General features: G+C 45.8%; 2 protein-coding genes across 2 annotated transcripts in view; one reads left to right on the top strand and one right to left on the bottom strand.

Annotated features, from left to right (window-relative positions):
• Nucleotides 1-941, bottom strand: part of si:dkey-27j5.5 (GTP-binding protein Rhes) — a 3131-nt gene extending 2190 nt beyond the window's left edge. The window contains exon 1 of the mRNA XM_017683615.2: nt 459-941. Coding sequence (XP_017539104.2) covers nt 459-933 — 475 coding nt within the window. The 5' untranslated portion in view covers nt 934-941. The remainder of the gene's footprint in view (nt 1-458) is intronic.
• Nucleotides 942-6612: 5671 nt separating this feature from the next.
• The window catches only part of LOC108411849 (mycbp associated protein), a 54710-nt gene continuing 33552 nt past the window's right edge, over nt 6613-27770 (top strand). The window contains exons 1-3 of the mRNA XM_017683616.2: nt 6613-6923; nt 24949-25073; nt 27492-27654. Of these exons, the coding sequence (XP_017539105.2) occupies nt 6857-6923; nt 24949-25073; nt 27492-27654 (355 nt within the window). The 5' untranslated portion in view covers nt 6613-6856. The remainder of the gene's footprint in view (nt 6924-24948; nt 25074-27491; nt 27655-27770) is intronic.

Here is a 27770-nt window from a genome sequence, read left to right on the forward strand (position 1 = left end):
GTCCCCGTCTCTGTGTATAAACTGACAGAGACGCTCGTTCCCGTTTCTGTGTATAAACTCTGACAGAGACACTCGTCCCGTTTCTGTGTATAAACTCTGACAGAGACACTCGTCCCTGTTTCTGTGTATAAACTCTGACAGAGAAGCTCGTCCCTGTTTCTGTGTATAGACTCTGACAGAGACACTCGTCCCGTTTCTGTGTATAAACTCTGACAGAGACACTCGTCCCTGTTTCTGTGTATAAACTCTGACAGAGAAGCTCGTCCCTGTTTCTGTGTATAGACTCTGACAGAGACACTCGTCCCGTTTCTGTGTATAAACTCTGACAGTGGAACTGACTGAAATTCTATCAGACAGTCTGATAACGATCTGATCTACACTGAGACTCCGTCAGAAGCCGTTATTACACTGTTTATTACACTGCTGGTTCGGTAGAGCTGCGGGTTCTGGCCGCTCACCTGTGAGGATGGTCAGCCTGCGCTTGGCCGGGAACTCTCTCTCCCCGGCTGGATCCAGGATGTCTATCTGATACGCTTCCCCGCGGATGTGGTAGAGTTTCCTGTGGAAGTCCTCGCGCGTGGGCTCGTAGCGCTCCTCGAAGTCCTCGCGCAGGAAGCGCCGCACGATGCTCGTCTTCCCCACGCGCGGCGCGCCGAGCACCACCACGCGCCGGCTGTTCCGCGGCTTGGGCGCGGGCGCGAGCGACAGCGCGGTAGACTCGAGCGCGAGACGCCGGCGCCGCCGCCGCCGCTGCAGCACGAGCGCGGCGAGCTGCGCGATCGGGGACGAGCGCTGCTTGTCCTTGGCGGCGGCGGCGCTCGCGCTCCGCTGTAGCTGGAGCGCGCGCATGCCCGCTTTGGAGAGCAGGTGCTGCGCCGCGCTCTTGTAGGCGAGCAGGAGCCGAGAGGAGCGCGCGGGAGCTGGAGACTCCATCACCGAGAGCTGCGGGAGCAAGCGAGTGAGGAGCGCGCGAGCGGCGCGAGATTTATAGAGGGAAAACCGAGGCTCCGCCCCCTGGGAGGATCAAAGAGACTGACCAACAGAGGGTGCGGAGCGCTTCACGAGCACAGAGTCTCCTGGTTTCTGGCTGTACATCTGTCAATGGGGTCTCACGCTGTCGTGCACAAACTGCTCAGTGGGGCTGCAGGGAACTCCCGAAAGAGCTGAGCTGGAGAAGCGACACAGAACAAAGCTACAGTGAGAAGAAAACGAACACAGAGAAGGTTCCAGACTTATCATTCCATGATAATAATAACCTGGCAGTGAAGAGAGAGGATCACTGAGATAAACACCAGAAAAGCTCAGACACCAGCAGATTCACTGAGATAACACCAGAAGAGCTCAGACACCAGCAGGATCACTGAGATAAACACCAGAAGAGCTCAGACACCAGCAGGATCACTGAGATAAACACCAGAAGAGCTCAGACACCAGCAGGATCACTGAGATAAACACCAGAAGAGCTCAGACACCAGCAGGATCACTGAGATAAACACCAGAAGAGCTCAGACACCAGCAGGATCACTGAGATAAACACCAGAAGAGCTCAGACACCAGCAGGATCACTGAGATAAACACCAGAAGAGCTCAGACACCAGCAGGATCACTGAGATAAACACCAGAAAAGCTCAGACACCAGCAGGAACACTGAGATAAACACGAGAAGAGCTCAGACACCAGCAGGTTCACTGAGATAAACACCAGAAGGGCTCAGACACCAGCAGGTTCACTGACATAAACACCAGAAGAGCTCAGACACCAGCAGGTTCACTGAGATAAACACCAGAAGAGCTCAGACACCAGCAGGATCACTGAGATAAACACCAGAAGAGCTCAGACACCAGCACGATCACTAAGATAAAAACCAGAAGAGCTCAGACACCAGCAGGTTCACTGAGATAAACACCAGAAGAGCTCAGACACCAGCAGGATCACTGAGATAAACACCAGAAGAGCTCAGACACCAGCACGATCACTAAGATAAAAACCAGAAGAGCTCAGACACCAGCAGGTTCACTGAGATAAACACCAGAAGAGCTCAGACACCAGCAGGATCACTGAGATAAACACCAGAAGAGCTCAGACACCAGCACGATCACTAAGATAAAAACCAGAAGAGCTCAGACACCAGCAGGTTCACTGAGATAAACACCAGAAGAGCTCAGACACCAGCAGGTTCACTGACATAAACACCAGAAGAGCTCGGACACGAGCAGGATCACTGAGATAAACACTAGAAAAGCTCAGACACCAGCAGGATCACTGAGATAACACCAGAAGAGCTCAGACACCAGCAGGATCACTGAGATAAACACCAGAAGAGCTCAGACACCAGCAGGATCACTGAGATAAACACCAGAAGAGCTCAGACACCAGCAGGATCACTGAGATAAACACCAGAAGAGCTCAGACACCAGCAGGATCACTGAGATAAACACCAGAAGAGCTCAGACACCAGCAGGATCACTGAGATAAACACCAGAAGAGCTCAGACACCAGCAGGATCACTGAGATAAACACCAGAAAAGCTCAGACACCAGCAGGAACACTGAGATAAACACGAGAAGAGCTCAGACACCAGCAGGTTCACTGAGATAAACACCAGAAGGGCTCAGACACCAGCAGGTTCACTGACATAAACACCAGAAGAGCTCAGACACCAGCAGGTTCACTGAGATAAACACCAGAAGAGCTCAGACACCAGCAGGATCACTGAGATAAACACCAGAAGAGCTCAGACACCAGCAGGATCACTGAGATAAACACCAGAAGAGCTCAGCCACCAGCAGCATCACTGAGATAAACACCAGAAGAGCTCAGATACCAGCAGGATCACTGAGATAAACACCAGAAGAGCTCAGACACCAGCAGGATCACTAAGATAAACACCAGAAGAGCTCAGACACCAGCAGGATCACTAAGATAAACTCCAGAAGAGCTCAGCCACCAGCAGCATCAGTGAGATAAACACCAGAAGAGCTCAGACACCAGCAGGATCACTGAGATAAACACCAGAAAAGCTCAGACACCAGCAGGATCACTGAGATAAACACGAGAAGAGCTCAGACACCAGCAGGTTCACTGAGATAAACACCAGAAGGGCTCAGACACCAGCAGGTTCACTGACATAAACACCAGAAGAGCTCAGACACCAGCAGGTTCACTGAGATAAACACCAGAAGAGCTCAGACACCAGCAGGATCACTGAGATAAACACCAGAAGAGCTCAGACACCAGCACGATCACTAAGATAAAAACCAGAAGAGCTCAGACACCAGCAGGTTCACTGAGATAAACACCAGAAGAGCTCAGACACCAGCAGGTTCACTGACATAAACACCAGAAGAGCTCGGACACGAGCAGGATCACTGAGATAAACACTAGAAAAGCTCAGACACCAGCAGGATCACTGAGATAAACACTAGAAAAGCTCAGACACCAGCAGGATCACTGAGATAACACCAGAAGAGCTCAGACACCAGCAGGATCACTGAGATAAACACCAGAAGAGGTCAGACACCAACAGAACCACTGAGATAAACACCAAAAGAGCTCAGACACCAACAGAACCACTGAGATAAACACCAGAAAAGCTCAGACACCAGCACGATCACTAAGATAAACACCAGAAGAGCTCAGACACTGGCAGGATCATTGAGATAAACATCAGAAGAGCTCAGACACCAGCAGGATCACTGAGATAAACACCAGAAGAGCTCAGACACCAGCAGGATCATTGAGATAAACATCAGAAGAGCTCAGACACCAGCAGGATCACTGAGATAAACACCAGAAGAGCTCAGACACCAGCAGGATCACTGAGATAAAAACCAGAAGAGCTCAGACACCAGCAGGATCACTGAGATAAACACCAGAAGAGCTCAGACACCAGCAGGATCACTGAGATAAACACCAGAAGAGCTCAGACACCAGCAGGATCACTGAGATAAACACCAGAAAAGCTCAGACACCAGCAGGAACACTGAGATAAACACGAGAAGAGCTCAGACACCAGCAGGTTCACTGAGATAAACACCAGAAGGGCTCAGACACCAGCAGGTTCACTGACATAAACACCAGAAGAGCTCAGACACCAGCAGGTTCACTGAGATAAACACCAGAAGAGCTCAGACACCAGCAGGATCACTGAGATAAACACCAGAAGAGCTCAGACACCAGCAGGATCACTGAGATAAACACCAGAAGAGCTCAGACACCAGCAGCATCACTGAGATAAACACCAGAAGAGCTCAGATACCAGCAGGATCACTGAGATAAACACCAGAAGAGCTCAGACACCAGCAGGATCACTAAGATAAACACCAGAAGAGCTCAGACACCAGCAGGATCACTAAGATAAACTCCAGAAGAGCTCAGCCACCAGCAGCATCAGTGAGATAAACACCAGAAGAGCTCAGACACCAGCAGGATCACTGAGATAAACACCAGAAAAGCTCAGACACCAGCAGGATCACTGAGATAAACACGAGAAGAGCTCAGACACCAGCAGGTTCACTGAGATAAACACCAGAAGGGCTCAGACACCAGCAGGTTCACTGACATAAACACCAGAAGAGCTCAGACACCAGCAGGTTCACTGAGATAAACACCAGAAGAGCTCAGACACCAGCAGGAACACTGAGATAAACACGAGAAGAGCTCAGACACCAGCAGGTTCACTGAGATAAACACCAGAAGAGCTCAGACACCAGCAGGTTCACTGACATAAACACCAGAAGAGCTCAGACACCAGCAGGTTCACTGAGATAAACACCAGAAGAGCTCAGACACCAGCAGGATCACTGAGATAAACACCAGAAGAGCTCAGACACCAGCAGGATCACTGAGATAAACACCAGAAGAGCTCAGCCACCAGCAGCATCACTGAGATAAACACCAGAAGAGCTCAGATACCAGCAGGATCACTGAGATAAACACCAGAAGAGCTCAGACACCAGCAGGATCACTAAGATAAACACCAGAAGAGCTCAGACACCAGCAGGATCACTAAGATAAACTCCAGAAGAGCTCAGCCACCAGCAGCATCAGTGAGATAAACACCAGAAGAGCTCAGACACCAGCAGGATCACTGAGATAAACACCAGAAAAGCTCAGACACCAGCAGGATCACTGAGATAAACACGAGAAGAGCTCAGACACCAGCAGGTTCACTGAGATAAACACCAGAAGGGCTCAGACACCAGCAGGTTCACTGACATAAACACCAGAAGACCTCAGACACCAGCAGGTTCACTGAGATAAACACCAGAAGAGCTCAGACACCAGCAGGATCACTGAGATAAACACCAGAAGAGCTCAGACACCAGCACGATCACTAAGATAAAAACCAGAAGAGCTCAGACACCAGCAGGTTCACTGAGATAAACACCAGAAGAGCTCAGACACCAGCAGGATCACTGAGATAAACACCAGAAGAGCTCAGACACCAGCAGGATCACTGAGATAAACACCAGAAGAGCTCAGCCACCAGCAGCATCACTGAGATAAACATCAGAAGAGCTCAGATACCAGCAGGATCACTGAGATAAACACCAGAAGAGCTCAGACACCAGCAGGATCACTAAGATAAACACCAGAAGAGCTCGGACACGAGCAGGATCACTGAGATAAACACTAGAAAATCTCAGACACCAGCAGGATCACTGAGATAAACACTAGAAAAGCTCAGACACCAGCAGGATCACTGAGATAACACCAGAAGAGCTCAGACACCAGCAGGATCACTGAGATAAACACCAGAAGAGGTCAGACACCAACAGAACCACTGAGATAAACACCAAAAGAGCTCAGACACCAACAGAACCACTGAGATAAACACCAGAAAAGCTCAGACACCAGCACGATCACTAAGATAAACACCAGAAGAGCTCAGACACCGGCAGGATCATTGAGATAAACATCAGAAGAGCTCAGACACCAGCAGGATCACTGAGATAAACACCAGAAGAGCTGAGACACCAGCAGGATCATTGAGATAAACATCAGAAGAGCTCTGTCTGTCTATCTATCTATCTATCTATCTATCTATCTATCTATCTATCTATCTATCTATCTATCTATCTGTGTGTATTTGATCATTTGTTTTCTCCAAATGATTTGTATTAACAAAACCATGAACAGAAACAAATGATAAGCTTTCCCATCTAGTTAATGTGGCCTTCGTGGCGCTGTGTATGAATATTAATAGGTCAGTGTGTCCCAGGTTTCCCAGAAAGGAAAGACTGTGGGAATACCTGTCCGTGTGGGACGGCGTTCCTGTGTTCCTCAGTGTGGAGTTATTACAGCTCCGCTTTGGTTTCGGTTGAATGGCCTTCATTAGCCCCGCAGGCAACACTGCTAAAATAGCAGCGGCTACCTATAATAACGGACAGGAGTCCACAGAGAGGTCAGTTCAGACCTGCTGTGCTGAGCGCTGCTCACTCACTTTCCCTCACTAAGCTGGACTTTGCGTTTGTGTTATTTCTCCGGAGAAAAGTAAAGCGAAAGTCCAGCTTTGACCGTTTTCTAGCTTGGTTGCCATGGCACCGTCAGAGGCGTCCGTTGCCATGGCAGCGTGAGCGCGAGGACGCGCTGTTCGAGCCGCCGCCTCAGAGCGCAGAGTAAACAGCTCCGCTCTTTACTCGTCTTTATCCTCCAAAAAGCTTTATCTGCGTTCATGTGGCGCTAGAGAAGCGGCCTGACTCTGAATATCGTAACACAGCGACGACGAGCGAGTTTAGCCGCTTGCTCCGCGCTTTGCGGCGGGAATACAGCAGTTTGAGGGGTTTGTTTGCTTGCTAAGCTAACTGTGAAGTTGAGAGCTGACAGAGCTCTGAGCGGGAAAGCTGACAGAAACATGGCGAGTCCTGGGAAGTCACCTGGAAAGGCCGCTAAAAAAGAAGGCAGACCCCGCTCTCCACCCGGTATGACCGCCAAACCAGCTTCATCAGCACCTACACGTAAAAACGGGGTTCTTCGCGAGGGCTTTGCTATCGAGAATGGTTCTCTTTTGAACCTGTATTGATCAACTTCATGCTTTAAAGCTTCTTTGGATCTTGAAAAGGTTCTTCAAATTGATGGAGATTGCGTTCTATATGGTTCTTCATAGGATATATATGTTTAATGGTTCAGTGTAGAACTTAAAACGGCTCTTCTATTGTTATAAGTTCAATAAAGAACCATTTTATTCTTAAATGGTTCTAGAAGGCACCAAAAGGGTTCTGCTCTTGTTACAATATGAAGCTTGTAACAACAGAAGAACACCTTTTGGTGCTGTATAGAGCCATTTTCCAAAAGGTTCTCTATGGTTCTCTCTCCCCTTAATGGGGAGATGGTTCTTTGTGGTTCTACTGTGGTTAATACGGCAAGCTTGTAACAATGGAAGAACCTTTTTTTGGTGCTACATAAAATCCTTTTCAATCATCTACCACATATTCTCTATCAGTCTGAAGAACCATTTCAATGTGCGAACAACCATTCAAGCAGTAAATGGTCCTATATAGAGCTTATGGTTCTAAGTAGAACCATCGTCTTTACTAAAGAACCTTTAAAGGACCATTTTTGTTGTGTACTTCTGCTTTCAAAATAACCCCTTGGAAATGGAGACCCTAAGCTGACACGGTGATTATTTAATTGGCTGCAAATTAGATTATCAAGGCCAAGAATTAACATATTGAGGCCATAAGATACTTAACCTTTTAACCAGGGTCATATCAGAGACCGCTGCATTGCAGGTGTAGAGAACTTGGTTTGTACATTTTTTTAAAAAGCTGAAATCAGAATGATCAAATTAAAATCCAGTCATTTCACGCAATAATGCCAACAGTGTATCTCCTTTCTATCAGTTCTGGTCCTGAATGTTGGTGTTCAGCACAGTTTCGGTGATTTTGCTCAATCACACCAACTAAACCTACCAAGTGATTTATATCAGGTGTGTCTGAGCAGGACGATCACCCAGCTGTGCTGGACCCAGGCCCTCTAGAACCAGAACTGATAAATCCATGGTGCTTAGGTGTGTTGGTCACCTGAAGATCTGCTGTATCTTCCTGCTGATGTGAGCTCCAGCCTTAGTCATCCTCCCTATTTCACCTTCATATTGCTTCAGAGGTTCCTGAGTAGTCGAATGTTTTCCAGGTAGATTTTCAGGTGAAGGTTGGTCACTAATGGTGTAGAAACAAGTGTGAAGTTTTGTCGCTGTAGAAGAATGAGTGTGAAATTTTGGCAACCCTGGCTGTTTGAGTTCATGCACCTGCAAGGGCCCTGTTTCCGTTCAGCATTAACATGCATCTTGGTTGATCCAATCGTAAGAGGACGGTGCTAGGTACGGTGTGAAGCAGGAGGTCAGGGATGCATATGACCACATTTACAGTGTGAACGGTAAAGTGTCTCGATGTGTCTTCAACAGCAGAGTCATAACAGCAGGATAATTATAGACAGGATAGACAGCAGTCATAACTTCGGGATATGTTGGCTGGCGAAGGATCCACCTGTTCGTTGCCAGGGAAGAGAGGGACGCATTTCTCGGCCGTGTATGAAGGAGCCTTCGCAAAGGGTCAGCCTAGTCACAGTGCCGTGACTCAATCTGCCTTCAAATGCAGCCTCCGAAGGACACAGGCCCTGAAATGGGACCCAGAAATTTGCATGTACACACAAAATTGTATGCCAACAAATGAAGCGAGAGACCAGCAAACTAAATGTGAGCGGTGCCAATCAAGGCCCATGTAAAAACCAATGTCTCCACGTCCAGCTATAATCAAATCATGTCCAAATGGATGCTAATACCAACTGTGAACATCACCAAGTGGTAGTGATGGGTCTTGTCTCCTTTCATATTCCCTTTGGCACGCAGCACTGAAGCTGTACTGGAACATGAAATAGCCTTGAAAGGTTTTACTACAGAACCTCTTGGTGATGGGTACTGACCCAAACGTCTCAGAAAGCAAACTTACAGCAGTTAGGTTACATGACAGTAGTTGGAAGTTGGGTAACTCGGCCTGCGCCTGTTACAGAGACTGGAGGAAGTGCTGTTACCTAGTTTGACACATTTTCCTCCACAGCAAATCAAACAGGTGCTTGACAGTTTAGCGATTTAGTGCGTCAGCTGCATTGATTGAATAATGTTTGGCATTTGACTGGCACAACACTTGCTCTAGTTGTTAACAGCAGTTCAGATAACAGGATGCATAACAGGCATGTAAAATAGGCCAAGGTTTGTGTGTGTGTGTGTGTGTGTGTGTGTGTGTGTGTGTGTACTATGTATACAGCACTTTGTGGGGACCAAAATGGTAAAGTTGCTTGAATCTGGCTGCTCTCCAAGAGGAAAAAGTTTCCCAAAACTGCAGATTGTATTAGAAAAGTAAAAGAGGCCAGAGCTGATCTTTTGGTTGCTGTGGTTAAGGTTAGGGTTGGTTTAGGTGGAGCACAGTATCCTTTAGCTGTAGACAGGAATACAGGAATACCAAAATGCATGTGTCTGCATGTTCTCCACACTGTATCAAGGCTGCGGCTGAATGGATGTGGAACGCCAGTGTGGAATGCCAGTGTTATCCCCAAATTCAGGTCTTTCCTTGCAAATCTGTTGGATATAAATGTAGCAGTTTTTTTTTACATTATGTGTTTCTATAGTTTAATTATGGTAGCATGTTGTTTTTAAGATGATATTGTTAACCTGTGTGAATGTGTTTATTTTAGTGCAACTGCTTTTTTTTCTAATTTGGCTCTTTTGTTCATGCTCTTAAAGTGATATCTTAAAAACATTCAGCAGGTTACATTGAATTATTGAAAGTAATTCTGATTAAACTCATTTTGACCACTCACATGGCCCTGCGAAGAACTAGCGACCTGTCCAGGGTGTTTTCTGCCTTCCGCCCTCTGGCCGTTGGGATAGGCACCCCCCACTCCCCCAAGGGCCCAAACGGATAAGCGGCTTAGAAAATGTGTGTGTGTGTGTGTGTGTGTGTGTATTGAATTATAAATGATTTAAATAATTTAAATGAATGGGGAACAAATGTGTTTTTTTTTTTTTTAGTTTTTTTTTACTTGCTGTGGTGGCTTGGAAAACACCAAAGCACATGTGAGCAAATGAAACAGAGACTTAAAAAATTACGTATAACAAATAATAGCAACAATGAAGATAAAACACAAGACAAAAACAAGCCAAATGAAATATGGAATATAGTTCATAAAAAAACAAAAACTGATTCAGGTACATAAGCAAAAAAAGGCCTGTTCAAAGTCGTGATTGGTGTTTCTTGTACCTGGGCAGGGAATTCGGAAAAGTCCACAGTTGTCCTCATAAAAAATGAGGTAACTGAATGAACTACGGAAAATCTGACCTATTTATTCCACTGACCTGGCACACTTTCCCTGTGTAAAATGGGCGTGTTGGATACAGTGGGGTAGAGATGAGGAAATTAATGAACAGCAGTGACCAGACCACCACACTCATTCATTGAAAATGCAGCAGCACTTGTGTGTTAATGTGTCATGTGGTTTTCACAGAAATCTTTTGGGGGTACACGGTAATCATCCATTAAGCCGTCCTTCATGTGAAAGGCAGTGGCCATGAGGAGAGAGCGAGGTGAGAGGCGTAATGAGCGCCCACTGTGCCCGACATCCTCATTCGCAGAGTCATTCTGGAGAGCAGTTGACCCCCTGGGGCCTCGCATGAGTTGACCGAAATGATACGACTTATCATACTGCAAGGGCAAAAACATAAGCATAGATAAAAGAATGAGGTTAGTAAAAAGTCATTAGTAACAAACAAAAAGTAAGACAAGATATTAGTATTTCATTAAAAACCTTTTATCTCCATTTTTGTGATTTTTCAGTTTTTGACATAATTTGAAAATGCCTGTTGCTCTTTACATTATGTGTAAATTTCTTGATTAATGGACCAAAACAAATGACCCAGAATGACTTGGAAAAAAGTCTAGTTCCATTGACTTACATTGAAAGTAAAGTATGTTTTTTCCTTCTACTGTAAAGTTAACATTTTGGAGATTCTATTGCTACCAGAGATATGCATGGGTACGCATGAGTATCTGCGTACCCATGCATGAGTATCTTTATTGACAACAGTTCTTCAGAGCCCTGAGGCTACCAGTGAACTATCTAGAACTTCCAGAAGGTCTAGCATGACCCACCCATTGTAATTCTCTTTGTAGACTCATTGTTAAAGACATGACTGAGAAAGCAGTAGATGTCTGCATAGGATGGATTTTTGTCCCGCTCCCACCTGCAGCCTAAACTTTGTATTCCACTCAGACCTGCATAAAAGGTTTCCATATGCTTTAGTGATTAGATGGTGGAAGCTGAAGGAGGAGGATGGTTGCAGGCAGTTCAGGGAAAAATTGCAACAGGAGTGAGGAGCTACCTGAGGACTGGGAAACTACAGCTAAGGTGGTGAGAGAAACTGGCAAGAATGTGTTGGGTGTTTCGTCTCGTCTGGTCAGAGGAAAGAAGACAAGGAAAGTTGGTGGTGGAATGAGGAAGTCCAGGAGAGTATTCAGAAGAAGAAGGCAGCTAAGAAAAAGTGGGATAACCAGAGAGATGAAGGAAGTAGGCAGGAGTACTGTGAGGTGGGTCGCATAGCAAAAAGAATGGTGGCAAAGGCAAAGGCTCAGGCCTATGATGAGCTGTATGAGAGGCTGGACAGTAAAGAAGGAGTAAAGGACTTTCGTTTGGCTAAACAGAGAGATAGAGCTGGAAAGGATGTACAGCAGGTTAGGCTGATAAAGGATAGAGAGGGAAATGTACTAGTGAGTGAACAGAGAGTGTTGAGTAGATGGAAGGAGTACTTTGAAGAACTAATGAATGAGGAAAACGAGAGAGAGAGGAGGACAACGGGGGAGAGATAGTGGATCAGGAAGTGCAGAGAATTGGTAAGGTGGAAGTGAGGGCAGCTTTAAAAAGGATGAAGTATGGAAAGGCAGTTGGTCCAGATGACATACCTGTGGAGGTATGGAGATGTTTAGGAGAGAAGGCAGTGGACTTTTAAACCAGGTTGTTTAACAAAATCCTGGAGAGTGAGAGGATGCCTGATGAGTGGAGAAGTAGTGTACTGGTCCCCATTTTTAAGAACAAGGGTGATGTGCAGAGCTACAGTAACTACAGAGGTATAAAGTTGATGAGCCACACCATGAAGGTATGGGAAAGAGTTGTTGAAGCAAGGCTAAGGCGAGAGGTTCAGATCAGTGAGCAGCAGTTTGGTTTCATGCCCAGAAAGAATACCACAGATGCAATTTTTGCATTGAGAGTGTTGGTAGAGAAGTACAGAGAAGGTCAGAAGGAGCTACATTGTGTCTTTGTGGATCTAGAGAAGGCATATGATAGGGTGCCAAGAGAGGAACTGTGGTACTGTATGAGGAAGTCAGGTGTAGCTGAAAAGTATGTTAGGGTGGTGCAGGACATGTATGAGGATAGTGAGACAGTGGTAAGGTTTCAAGGTGACAAACGGTTTCAAGGTGAAGGTAGGGTTACTTCAGGGATCAGCTTTGAGCCCCTTCTTGTTTGCAGTGGTGATGGAAAGGTTGACAGATGAGGTCAAGCAGGAGGCTCCATGGACCATGATGTGGTGAGAGTAGAGAGCAGGTGGAAGAGAATCTGGAGAGGTGGAGATTTACACTGGAGAGGAGAGGAATGAAGGTCAGTAGAGACAAGACGGAATACATGTGTGTGAATGAGAGGGAGGCAGGTGGAAAGGTGAAGATGCAAGGAGTAGAGGTCGTAAAGGTGGATGACTTCAAATATCTTGGGTCAACCATCCAGAGCAATGGACCATGTAGAAAACAGGTGAAGAAGAGGGTGCAGGCAGGATGGAGTGGGTGGAGACGGGTGTCAGGGCTGATGTGTGACAGAAGGATAGCAGCAAGAGTGAAAGGGAAGGTTTACAAGACAGTAGTGCGTCCTGCTATGATGTATGGTTTGGAGACTGTGGCTCTGTCTAAAAGACAGGAGGCTGAGCTGGAGGTGGCGGAGATGAAGATGCTGAGATTTTCGTTGGGAATTATCGTTGGGAAGGATGGACAAGATTAGAAACGAGCAGATCAGAGGGACAATGAAGGTGGAGCAGTTTGGAGATAAAGCCAGAGAGGCCAGGTTGAGATGGTTTGGACATGTATTGAGGAGAAATAGTGGATGTATTGGTCAAAGAATGTTGGAGATGGAGCTGCTGGGTAGAAGGAGAAGAGGTAGACCTCAGAGAAGGTTTATGGATGTAGTGGAGGTGGACATGGAGATGGTTGGTGTAAAAGTAGAGGAGGCAGTGGATAGGGCAAGATGGAGGCAGATGATCCGCTGTGGCGACCCCTAAAGGGAGCAGCTGAAAGAAGAAGAAGTGAAATGAAAATGACTGTAGGACTTACTTGCCTTCAGCTGGCTTTATTAACCATGTGTCATTGAAAATTAGCCCTGTGCCACAAGATATTGTGGTGGGTGCTGCAGTACTCCCACAAGGAATACTGACCTCCGTTCTATGATGACTACTCAGATAACCTTTCATGGTGCTTGTATTTGAAATATTGAAATAGTTCAGTGTTAGGATGATTAGAACATGCATTTAATGTATTAAGAGGAATATAAAGTGTGACAGTTGTGCTTGTATTTGTACGTATAAAACTAGTAAAAACAGAAAGCAGTGATTAGTAAATTATATTTGACCTGTATTAAGAGAAAGTCGGTTGGCATGACATTTACTGCTGGGAGTGAGTGGGATGTGAGGAGCCTGAGCTGACATGGTGTGTATATATATATATATTTATACACACACACACATACATTATATATATAATGTGTGTGTGTGTGTGTGTGTGTGTGTATACAAATTCCCATCTCTAAGCCCTGTTGTCTGTGATGGGGGTCCAGCCTTCTAGCTCCAAACAGAAGCTGCCCAGAACTCCAACCCAAGTCTCTCAAGGTTCTGTCCCGTCCCTGCCTCAATCCTTTCTCACGCTACCACCATGTTATAGGCCCAGTCCAAACTGGCAAAATTAGACTTAGCAGTCTAATTTTTTTAGACTTAGCAGTCTAAGTTTTTACCTTAATGAGGAGTTTTGTTTGGTGGGACACCAGAGTTTAGCTGCTTTCCCATTGGCTGTTGGCATTGACAAATTTTTCACCAATCCAAATTTAATTTGATTCACCAGTCAAAGTTAATTCTGACTGTAGATTAAGGTGTTGATGCTCACTCTACTCAACTATCTGCTGAAAAGCTGTTTACATGTTCACTACAGCTAATCCAATCCAAAATTACACACATGCATAGAGAACCACTTAGTGTATGTGTTACCATGACAACGAGTCCAGTCAGAGTGAGATGAGCAGCAGTGAGCAGTACTTGTGTTTTTAATGACTTTAAAATGATGCCAGACTCAGGAAAACATCCTTCACATGTCCTTATTAAAGAAGGCCAAGAGAAAGATGTCATGTTCTGAGACACATAAGCTGGACATCCGTCCCACCGGCGTCTTTTAAAGATCAGAGCATGAACATTTCTTCTACAGACCAGTTTCTGCCCCGCCGTGTTGAACGTTATAAACTTTCACTATGACGCAACGCACATGCAGAATGGACTTAAACTTTCCGATAGGGAATGTAATCAGATACAGAAATTATGGCATTTGAGTCTTCTGTGTTTCTTAAGGTTTCTCCTTCATGCCTGACCACTGTTATTATATTGTTGGACAGATTATCACATTTTTATTGATTGTTTAACCTTTGTGCGGTGATGATGTGCTTGTTATTCAGTGGTCTGGTGACCCACCACATTATTGGTTGTTTAAATCAATACAACCATAACAATTTATGTGAAAACACCAGATGTTTAAAATATCACAGTGTAGGGTTCTCCTTTAGCAGCTGTAGCCAGTCAGCAGCCTGTCCATGTTGTCCACCCTCTCACACTCACACAGACACACACACACACTAACAGCAGGCCATATAGGAGGAGTGAAGGACACCGCACCTCCACACTTCTATTCCCCATGGGTTCAGCCCAACACCACATGTGTAGTATAAATGTGTGGGGGGTGAACAGAGCGAAGACATTGAAAATGGGTTATTTTATATGTTTATTACAGAAAACTAGCAAAGACCAAGGAATCTGAGGTTGAAATAATAATAAATCACATATTTTTTTCTTTTGGTAAACATTGAAAACGGGGCCCACAGACCTGAACACCACTAAAGTTTCCTCTAAAGTTGTTTATTGTCCATCTTGTCACATCTTGTCTATTTTTTGCCTTCTTTATGAAACTCATTTAAACTAAATATTACAGTTCTGCTATATATCATAAAAATGGCTTAAGAGTATCGAGAGGTTAGGTTTATTCTCATATCACCCTCTTATACCCTTTAGATTTGTTTCTTAGTTTGGAGGTCTCTTATAGGCTACGTGAGGAACATGCTGTTGTTTTTCCTCTCGGTATTTTATGATTCTCTTTATTCATCTATTCATTTGCAGGAAAAAAAAAAACATTGCTGTTCTTTACACTGTGTGCACATTTCATCATTAATCGACCAATAGAGGTGATCCAAAATTACTTGTTACATTAGTTAATAATGAGTTGATAATGTAATGTTTTTGATTCTCCGGTGAGGTTAGTGCAGTCATTTGCAGCGTGTTGGTTCTGTCCCTGACTTTCTCCCTGAATGCTGCTACTTCTTTGTTTGCTTGTGTCTGTCCTTCTGTGGCTCTTTCACATGTTCTCTTTTGGCATCTAGTTCTGTCTGTTCTACTGCAGTTTTCTCTCTCAGACAAGGTCCTTCATTTCATGCAGTTCTTTTATGTAGCTGCCTCTGTCACTCCCTAGCATTTCTCAGACTGGTGATCAGTGACTATTTTCCTGGACGTGGTATAATTCACTCTCACGCTGAGTGGAGTGTTCTTTCAGGCTGGAGGTGGTGTTGTTCTGGTCATTGTGCCTCTCTGTGCCTGCCTTCTTGTCGTCTGTCTCACCTGTCTGTTGTCTGTAACCCTATCCTCCTTCCGTTTGTATTTACAGGCCTGATTGTGTGCTTTCTGAATTTTTAGCTCTTCTCAGGCCCCATTCTTGTTTTCTCTTTGTTTGTTTTCTTCATGTTCAACGACTTCAACGACTTGCGCTTGCATCCTGCCTCTTCTTCTCCCTCTAGGTTACACCTTTTCTGTTGAGAGATTTTTTCTTCAGTTCAGTTTGAGGTGGATGGGACTAAATTTGGCGCAGGTGATGTCAGGCTTGCCAAAGTTAGCAATATGTTTACATCAGCTACTTGCATCCCTCTCCCTCGCATAAATCAAATGCTCTGGTGCTTTATATTCACCATTTAGAGACCAGCCGAGAAAAGAAAAGTGGTCTTTTCCCCATGAGGGTGGCTCTCATTCCACTGTCACTGGTGCCAGGTAGTTTACTGTATGTTGGCAGGGAGATGCCAGTGTCAATCATTTTGCATTCTGACACACCCACACAGTTCTGAGCAGGCAACAGCATGGATGTTGTGGGGCCATTGATCTACCATCAAATGATTATTCATTACTGATTAATATGTATTGCTTGTGCACTTAATGCGCTATGTAACGAGGAGCGAGGAGGCGGACGCACACGCTGAGATAAGCGAGATTTATTAGGGGCAAATCCAAGGTCGTAGTCAGAACATTCCAGGGTCAGTGAGCCGACACGTACAGACTTAGGGTAAGACATCACAAGAATCAACACAAACGAAGATCAGGTACAAAGACACGATACAAAGGTACAAAGACTGGCAAACGGAAAGGGCAAACACAGGGCTTAAATACACGGAACAATGAGGGACAGGTGAATACAATCAGGGGCGGAGTTACAAAACCAAAACATGAGCACATGGACAGGACTGGGAGGAGCCAACCGTGACAGAACCCCCCCCCAAAGGCACGCACACCGGGCGTGCCACACAGAACAAACCAAACCAACCCAACAAGAAAGCGAAACCCAGAGACAGACAAAACTAAACTAAACAGGCACAGACACCGAAGCCAGGGCACAGAGGTAGAAACGGGCACAGAGGCAGAAACAGAACCACAAGGCACAGGAACAGAACCACAAGGCACAGGAACAGACGGAGACACACAAGGCACAGGAACAGACGGAGACACACAAGGCACAGGAACAGACGGAGACACACAAGGCACAGGAACAGACGAAACAGAACGAGGACAAAAAACGGAGGGAGGACGAGGAGGCACACCAAAAAACGACGCCGACCGAGAGACGACCGGAGACACAGGACGAGGAAAACAAGAACGAACAACAGACCACGCAAAAGACAGGGGAACAGGCACCAAGACAGACACAGGAACAGAAACAGGGACAGAAACAGAAACAGGAACAGAAACAAAAGGTGACACAGGAACAGGAACCACAACGGGAACGGGAACCGACACAGACACAACAGCAGGGAAAAGGACAAAACCAGGAACAGAACAAGGCAGAAACAAAGGAACGGAAACAGACACAGGAGGCACAGAAGGACCACAGGGAACAGGGACAGAAACGGAGGGCCCAGGGGGAACAGACACTGACGAGGGCGGGATGGGAGGGAACAAAGGGGATGTAACGTCCACGGAGGCAGGCGCGGGGCCTGCTGCGACGTCCACGGAGGCAGGCGCGGGGCCTGCTGCGACGTCCACGGAGGCAGGCGCGGGGCCTGCTGCGACGTCCACGGAGGCAGGCGCGGGGCCTGCTGCGACGTCCACGGAGGCAGGCGGGTCCGGAGGCGCAGAAGTGCCGCGGGGTGCGGCCACGGGATCAGAAGTGCCGCGGGGTGCGGCCACGGGATCAGGCGTGCCGCGGGGTGTGGCCACGGGATCAGGCGTGCCGCGGGGTGCGGCCACGGGATCAGGCCTTCGGGCTGGGGGCCTCTGCTCCAACCTGGAGGAACACACAGATACTGGACCCACTCGGCCGTTCCCAAAGCTCACTCGAGCGATTGGCAGCTCGCAGTGACGCTTGCGAACGAGCCGAGTACCAAAAAACGGGTCATCTGAATGCTCGTTCCGTCTGACCCCGTCTTGCACTGCAGGTCGCTCCTCCCTGCAGTGGCGCTCAAGACGGGCAGACCCAAGGCGCTTACCTGAGCTCTCGTCGCCCGGACACAAGGCGGGAAGGTCCTCCGCTTTCTTGCGGGACCGACGAGACGCTCGTATTCCCTCAGCGCCAGGGGATTTGCTGTCTCCGGCTTGGTGGCGTTGGGACACGGCGAACTCGGGCTGCTTTGAAACAGCTGGAGTTTCGTCCCAACGGAACAACCACATGCCGGAGTCTCGCTTACCTGCTGCGTCCTGTGGTGGCCAGTCTTTCTGTAACGAGGAGCGAGGAGGCGGACGCACACGCTGAGATAAGCGAGATTTATTAGGGGCAAATCCAGGGTCGTAGTCAGAACATTCCAGGGTCAGTGAGCCGACACGTACAGACTTAGGGTAAGACATCACAAGAATCAACACAAACGAAGATCAGGTACAAAGACACGATACAAAAGGTACAAAGACTGGCAAACGGAAAGGGCAAACACAGGGCTTAAATACACGGAACAATGAGGGACAGGTGAATACAATCAGGGGCGGAGTTACAAAACCAAAACATGAGCACATGGACAGGACTGGGAGGAGCCAACCGTGACAGAACCCCCCCCAAAGGCACGCACACCGGGCGTGCCACACAGAACAAACCAAACCAACCCAACAAGAAAGCGAAACCCAGAGACAGACAAAACTAAACTAAACAGGCACAGACACCGAAGCCAGAGCAGAGGCAGAAACGGGCACAGAGGTAGACACGGGCACAGAGGCAGAAACAGAACCACAAGGCACAGGAACAGAACCACAAGGCACAGGAACAGAACCACAAGGCACAGGAACAGACGGAGACACACAAGGCACAGGAACAGACGAAACAGAACGAGGACAAAAAACGGAGGGAGGACGAGGAGGCACACCAAAAAACGACGCCGACCGAGAGACGACCGGAGACACAGGACGAGGAAAACAAGAACGAACAACAGACCACGCAAAAGACAGGGGAACAGGCACCAAGACAGACACAGGAACAGAAACAGGGACAGAAACAGAAACAGGAACAGAAACAAAAGGTGACACAGGAACAGGAACCACAACGGGAACGGGAACCGACACAGACACAACAGCAGGGAAAAGGACAAAACCAGGAACAGAACAAGGCAGAAACAAAGGAACGGAAACAGACACAGGAGGCACAGAAGGACCACAGGGAACAGGGACAGAAACGGAGGGCCCAGGGGGAACAGACACTGACGAGGGCGGGATGGGAGGGAACAAAGGGGATGTAACGTCCACGGAGGCAGGCGTGGGGCCTGCTGCGACGTCCACGGAGGCAGGCGCGGGGCCTGCTGCGACGTCCACGGAGGCAGGCGCGGGGCCTGCTGCGACGTCCACGGAGGCAGGCGGGTCCGGAGGCGCAGAAGTGCCGCGGGGTGCGGCCACGGGATCAGAAGTGCCGCGGGGTGCGGCCACGGGATCAGGCGTGCCGCGGGGTGCGGCCACGGGATCAGGCGTGCCGCGGGGTGCGGCCACGGGATCAGAAGTGCCGCGGGGTGCGGCCACGGGATCAGAAGTGCCGCGGGGTGCGGCCACGGGATCAAGCCTTCGGGCTGGGGGCCTCTGCTCCAACCTGGAGGAACACACAGATACTGGACCCACTCGGCCGTTCCCAAAGCTCACTCGAGCGATTGGCAGCTCGCAGTGACGCTTGCGAACGAGCCGAGTACCAAAAAACGGGTCATCTGAATGCTCGTTCCGTCTGACCCCGTCTTGCACTGCAGGTCGCTCCTCCCTGCAGTGGCGCTCAAGACGGGCAGACCCAAGGCGCTTACCTGAGCTCTCGTCGCCCGGACACAAGGCGGGAAGGTCCTCCGCTTTCTTGCGGGACCGACGAGACGCTCGTATTCCCTCAGCGCCAGGGGATTTGCTGTCTCCGGCTTGGTGGCGTTGGGACACGGCGAACTCGGGCTGCTTTGAAACAGCTGGAGTTTCGTCCCAACGGAATAACCACATGCCGGAGTCTCGCTTACCTGCTGCGTCCTGTGGTGGCCAGTCTTTCTGTAACGAGGAGCGAGGAGGCGGACGCACACGCTGAGATAAGCGAGATTTATTAGGGGCAAATCCAGGGTCGTAGTCAGAACATTCCAGGGTCAGTGAGCCGACACGTACAGACTTAGGGTAAGACATCACAAGAATCAACACAAACGAAGATCAGGTACAAAGACACGATACAAAGGTACAAAGACTGGCAAACGGAAAGGGCAAACACAGGGCTTAAATACACGGAACAATGAGGGACAGGTGAATACAATCAGGGGCGGAGTTACAAAACCAAAACATGAGCACATGGACAGGACTGGGAGGAGCCAACCGTGACACGCTACAATCTTTAGTGTTAAAAACCAAATTTTTAAATGATTAATTTTCAAAATGAATATTTGAATCCAGGTTGACAGCAGCTTTAGTCACTTAACAAGTTGTGTTAGTGACTAAATACTTATCTAAATATCTAAATAAATAAATGAGTGTAATCTTCACGGATTCTCATATTCCTCCTACTAAAGATTCCCTCTTTACTCACTGAAGTGTGAAACAGAGCTTTCCGCTGGCATTAGAGTAGGTCTAAATAAATAAATGAGATTACGAACTGCTCTATTTTTGCATATGTGAGTGAATAATATCTGTGACTTTTATTTCTGAAGCTTCTGTTTCTGCTGTTTTGCTGGAGTAAGTTGTGGACAGTGGGCCTTATTTAGCAGCTAAATAAGTTTGCCTGTTGGGAGGAGCACTAATGCCTATGCTCTTGAAGATGGTTCTTCAAGGGTTCTTTAGTAAAGGGAACGGTCATATTGAAAACCATGAGTACCATATAGAGACATGCAATGCTTAAATGGTTGTTTACATGGTGAAATGGTTCTTCACATTAGAGGACACTGTGTTTATGGTTCTACATAGAAACTTTGAAAATGGTTGTATACACACCTTGGTTCTTCAAGGGCAACTACCTCCTAACTCCTAAACCTAACCGACTCTCCTAAATCCGTTTGATAAACTGTTATGGCCGAGGTGAAAAATTAACGGCTTATTTTAGCCATCGATGATGAACGTCTCCCACTCGGTGGACTCTAACAAGTGAAGATCTCCCACTATTGGTTTAAAGCCCCACTGGAAACGATTCATGAACATTTTTAATACCGTCGACGCAAACGTTTTGAATGGCTCTGCATTTGTGTAAAATCGCTCAGTCGTTGGGCATTTTTCAGGGCAGTCGGTCACTTTCCTGCTAATGTCCATCAGTCTCAGAGCAGAACAAAGTAAATCTTATCTCACAGCTTCAAATAAAATCTCTTGATGTAACAAAACCATACGTTCAGTTATTGCATGGCTTCTCACAACCTCACAAAAAAACAAAAAACTTTGACTTCATTGGCTGTCACGCAAGCTGGCGTCCACTCTGAGCATGTGTTGTTAATATGGGAATAAATATTTATTTATCTAGATAGAGCCAATCAAGGGTGGTGTTGCCAAGGGTGTTGCTAGGCAATTGCTATGGAGTCTTTGCTCTGCTTTAAACTTTAGCTATAGTTGCTTTCCTCCCATCTCTGCCAGAAAACTTTCTTCAAAAGTAGAACATTTTCTTGTAAAATGTCTCTCAAAATGCGGCACCATTTAAGCAGGACCTGGACCATTTGAAAGGGAAGCGATTTCATCTTCACAACTACTTAGTGTTTGACAGTCTCTCATTGCAACTGTGCTGCTTACAAATGTGAATAAGTCCATTTGTCTCAAAATGTCTTAAATCTTTCTCTTTGACTTTTTGTAGCTACTAATGAGGCGAGACGCTCTGCTTTTCATAAGTGACCTGCAGTCTCTACACCAGTTCTCAGAACCAGGGCTTTCATGCTATGTTACACATGTCCCATCGTTAAGATTACTGACACAGCAACAAACACTCTCTACAGCGAGACCAAGAGCGAAGTTATAAAATCACTACAGAAAACGGGCAGGCCGGCTGCAACATGTGCTGGGTGGACATCCATTGGCTATCCAGCATTTTATCACAGATGAGTGGCAGGCAGTGTCGCATGTGCTCCAACAAGAGCAATGAATGAGAGTCTTCCCCTTCACTTGCCACATCACTTCCATTTGATTTATTAATTAAAGATATTAGAAGAAATTTCATTGTGGATCATTACAAATACTTTGCTTTGAAAGTTCATGCAAGTATATATATGAAATATGAACAGATCAACATTTAATGTTCTTTCAGAGAATATCTATAGATAAAAGTGATTTCATCATTGTTGCCAAAACAATGAAAATTTGGCATTTTTGACTTGCAATTTGAATGCATCATCCAGTTTTTGGACAGGTGGTCTCGCATCTTCCCCTCTGATACAATAAAGAATAGTGGATTCTATGATGGAAAGCTTGCCAGGCCCTGCTGCAGCAGAGCAGCCCCCGACCACTTCCACCTTCATGCTTCACAGTTGGTATGAGGTTCTTGCTCAAATGTTGCGTTTAGTTTGTGCCAAATGTCTTATGTTACTGTCAAATAATTCTTTGCATTCTTTCAAAAGCACATTGTTCCAGAAGTCCTTGTCTCAGTGTTCTCTAGCAATTGTATACACACACACCTTCTAAGCTGCTTTTTCTTCTGGGCTGCAGGGCGTGCTGGAGCTGATCCCAGCTGTCATCAGGCGGAAGGCATGATACACCCTGAACAGGTTGCCAGTCCATCACAGAGCAGAAAGCCAGACACATTCACACCTAGGGGCAATGTACCATGTCCAGTTGGCCTGACTGCATGTCTTTGGACTGTTGGGGGAAACCCACACAGGCACAGGGAGAACATGCACACAAAGGAACTCCACAAAGACATGGCCCTGGTCTCCCAGGGCCTTCTTGCTGTGAAGTGACAGCAGTATATACAAAATGAAATTTCATTAAGCTTAGGTAACGTCAGTAAATCTCAACTTCTGAGAACATATAACTATTCACTCCCATCTCTCCTGGCTCTACTTGCTCTCCACAAAGTGCTCTGGCACCTTTTTTCAAACTCTGAAAGGGGCTTCCACTTTTTTTTCTGTTTTGCTGGCCTTCATCAGCATCTCGAGAGCCTGTCCTCGACTGCCAGGCTTTTGTCGTTCGGTCCTCTTTTCTGCACCACTGAAATGCAAACAGGAAGAAGAACATGCAGTGAGGATGTCAGTTGGACTCCAGCCTTTTGGCTTCTTCTCTGTTCACCTACACACTGGAGTGCAAGGCTGTGAAGAAACCTCATGCTTCATGTGTTAGTCATTGCCCTGCTGCCAGCAGCACTCAGAGCCTCCACTGGAAATCTCACAGAATACAGCAGGGCAGAGCTCTATGCTGCTTTTCTTTGCTGTATATGATGAGCTTGACATCAGAATCATATACAGCACATTCTCCATCAATCTGAAGAATCATTTCACCATCCACAGAACCATTTAAGCATGAAACAGAATATATAGTTATTTTTTATGAAAAATATTTACATTTTATGGATCACATGAATAATATGATATGACAAAACTTGTCTGGAACACCTCAAAGACAGCTGTGCTGAGATAAAACGGACAACTGCAGCCTTCTTCATATCAAAGAATGTCATTTAAACACAAGAACAACCCTCCAATGTCCAGTTCACCTTTGTTTTTTTTTAAATCACACATATTTCCATAAAATTACATTCCATCATCATTGTTGAACAGAAAATATGTATAGCTCAAGTGAAAAACACTCAAGGGAAGTATAAATCGCTTTGTATGACTTCCTTGGAAAAGTTTTAAAGCTGGATAATGTTGAACTGAAATTAAAGTTGTTGGAAATTACTTTGGACCACCACACCAACATCAGCCTGATAACACAAAACTACTCCCAATCTATCCCAAAAGCATAACTTTTCAGTTGTATATAACGTAGACAGCAATTGAAATTATTAATGCTCTCTAAATTCAGGTATTTTGACAAACCTTTCACAAAAATTTCCAATTAGGCTGAATGGAATTCTTTGCCAACATTCTGTAGGAGGCGGTCCAGCCTCATAACAGTTGTTAGATGGGTCATTTTCACGTTGCAGCCTTCAGCAATATCAGTTTTACATCGGCCAACATTACAATAACATTTGATAAATGATAAATGGTGCTGTCCTAAAATGCACATCATGATTTCCTTTGTGTTAGATGTAATTCTGGTTATAATAGATGTTTTGTTGCTCTGTGTGTGGCACAAACACATCAGCAGCTGGGAGAGGGCAACTTCCTGTTATCCACAGCAACATGACGCATTTTCCTTCCTGTTGATGGATGGGCTTTGTTTTGCTCTCGTCAACAAGGTAGATAGTGCTTAATGAATCCTGTATGGGAATCGGTTGAGTGGCTGGAAGGGTTTGTGTGCCCGTGTACGTGTATGTGCATGATTCTGACAGTTAATTGGAAGAAAAAAGCGGCTCTGGAAATGAAACCTGCTGCAGATACTGGTAACATGAACTGCTTGTAATCGCATGTACGGCATTTGTCGGGCGCTCTTATCCAGAGCGACTTACAACTTGATCGTTTTATACAGGTAGGCGAAGGTGGTGTTAGGAGTCTTATTGGTATAGTGTAGGGTGCTGACCCAGGTGGGGATTGAACCCCTGTCTACAGTGTAGAAGGCAGAGGTGTTACCCACTACACTAACCAACCATACCACGGCCACAACCATACCACAACCAACCACTAACCAACCATACCACAATCACAAACACTAAAGAACTGCCACATAATGCAAAGGTTCTTTCAAAGACCTTTCCTAAAATTCCAAACAAGGAACTATTTAGGAAACTTTATTCTGAGGAATAAATCTGTTTTTATCGTTGCATAATTTCTACTTTTCTCCTCTCTTCTGTCTTTGTGTGTCAGACAAGAAGCGAGGGAAACCATTGGAGGAGTCTTCATCCACTATATGTGGAGAACAAAGCAGTAGTTCCACTCTGAAGGGCGATGACATCCAGGCCCTGTCCATCAGACTTGAGCACCTGGAGAAGGTAAAGCTATCTCACAGCACTCTACCGAAGATCAGACATATGGATTTGGATATGTGAGGTGCCACAAGATTTTATGGCTGGTCTGAACTGTGCTGTTGGTTTAGGCCATGATGGATCGGCAACACGCAGCTCTTTTACTGCACTGTTGCGGCTCCACAGCATAATTCGATTTGCAGGTAAAAATAAAACAGCCCTCCTTGGCAGTAAAACAAAGCTTGGCTGATTGTTCTAACACAGTTTCAACAAAATCCTAGAGTTAATCTACCCTCTAACTGCTAACTCATCCTTTAACCCTGAAGATTGGCACACAGACTGCTGGTCACACAGCAATGCAGACAACAATCTCACCTAGCTAGTAGCTAATGAAAAGGCAAAGAGAAAGATTTAAGATGAACATAGATCATTTAGAGACAAATAGACTTATTTATGTTTATAAGCACTCCAGCTGGTTTCCTGATATGTTTAATCTGTGACAAGAAACTGTCAAACACTAAAAAGTTGTGAGGGTGATGTCAACTTTTCAAAATGTTCTGTTCCACCTTAAATGGTGCCTGATGCATGGGAAAATTCAAATGAGAAGCTGGCAAATGAGAAGCTGACTTCAGGATTTTAAAGAAATCAAATGTTGATGGACATTTTGCAAGAAACTGTTCAACTTTTGGAAAAGTTTTCTGCCGGAGATGGGAGAAAAGCACATTTTTCTAGCTGAGCTAAAGCTTAAAGGAGAGCAAAGTAAGCCAGCATTTTTGTTTATGTTTATTTTGTCTATTTCTGTAGCCTGTACTAACACATTAAAACATACTGAGACATATTTACAGCCAAGATGGTAAAATTGACATAAAACGTTGTGGCTCCCAAGGTGGTTTGATTTTTTTCTGAAAGGACAAAATGGCTTTTCTTAAGTTTTGGGTTGATTTAGGCTGCTTTGTATAGAGTTTGGGTTGAGTTTGTTGGTTTGAACAAGGGGGCTTGTCTCACAAAGCAAAATGTGAAGCTGTCTGTCCTCATAGTCTAGTACATGTTGGCCACTACCTACTTTAATATGAAACTGACCTGCAAATTAACCACAGAAGACTTTTTCAGGGTGATGTAGAGGAAGGAGATTTTTTTCAAAACAGGGTCACAACAAAAACAAATCTGTAGTAAACAAATGCATAGGAAACCTGTCTGAATATTGCACTTAAAAGCTGCAAAGATGGGATGTCATGAATTTCACTTTTTTGCTTACAGGTGAGGGTAGATATGCTCCTACAAGGTTGTGAGTTGTAAGAAAAAACAGTGGCAAACCACAACAGCACATTCAGTGCAAGAATGTTTATTTAGTGAAAGGTGTCAAGAAAATAACAAAACCTTGAGAAAAAGAAAGAAAAAACAAACAAAAACCTAGTTACAGAATTTATTATAAACTTTGAGGAAACATCAGTTTCCCTCAAAATACAGTGGCTCAACAATCAACCAATGCACTGAGCTCCTTCAAAGACATCCACTGGTCTACCCAATCCAGCCCATACCAGTCCTTCTCCTCTGCAGGGGGAAACAATAATAACCATCAATAATAACTTATGAAATAAATACAAAACCCAAGAAAAGCTTGTTCACAATGGATTCTTGAACCATAAGCTAAAAACAAAATGAATGAGATCAAATGAAATATAATAATAATAAAAAAAATCAATCTATATGAACCCCATGATCCCCCGGATAGATCACTCCAGGCAAATAATCACAAACTCCAGGCAAATAATGCCCAGGCATTATTTAAGGACAGTTCAAACCAGACTTGGGCCTTTTCCCAGACCAGGATGTCCTGCAGCTCATGTAAGTCATGTATGTTCTAAACCTGCTGCTGGTATCATGATGTAAAGTCCAGTAGCATTACTTTAACTGTAAAAGGTGAAATTATGTATCAAGCTAGCAAACGCTGAGACTGCAATGATAAGTAAACAGTAGCATGAAATGGTGAGAGAAAGTGTATGAACAACTGTAAGACCAGAGCACGAACAGAACGGGACTGAAATAAGGGGGAAATATGGAAGGAAATAGGTTTAACTAGGGAAACTAGTTTGTTTGTTCTGTCACACTAACGCCTGTACCTCGCGTTGAAGGGCCCAGTCACAACACACATTGCTTGCGTTCACGTGATTTCCACTGTACTGATAAAATCTGAAGCGCTAAAATGTGTACACGGCTGTGAAAAAGCAAATCAGAATAAAACTGACAAAATCCCTCATGGTGGTGGCCAGTTTAACATGCAAAAGATATCCTATGCTCTCTTTATGTGTGGGTGGAGCTTCAGAGGCGGAGACTAGGTATAGTTCAGGTCTTGGCTCATCAGATTATCTGGAAGGAGGAGATGATCCTTGACACTTAGCCATTTTGAATCTTTGCATGCTTTTCTTTCTGTCTATGTACAAACAGCTGCGGGCCCCTCAGCCACCAAAAGATTCCCAGAAGCCCCGCGCAACAACCCGTGTGCTAGTCCGCAAGACGCGTCCCCATGAGGAGGTCAGAACAGGTGTGAAGGTTGTCGTGGCAAGACCCCTGCCACAGGATGCAGCACCACTGCCATTGGACTACACAGGTAATAAGGGCTTTAGTGGTCACTCTGTGGCATTATATGTTGGCATTCAAAGCCCAGTGAGCTTGCTATCAGTTGCAGACACTGTTACCTGGATCAAGTTAAGAATGGCTTCAAAA

This window comes from Pygocentrus nattereri, chromosome 12 (genome assembly GCF_015220715.1).
Source record: "Pygocentrus nattereri isolate fPygNat1 chromosome 12, fPygNat1.pri, whole genome shotgun sequence".
Lineage (NCBI taxonomy): Eukaryota > Metazoa > Chordata > Actinopteri > Characiformes > Serrasalmidae > Pygocentrus > Pygocentrus nattereri.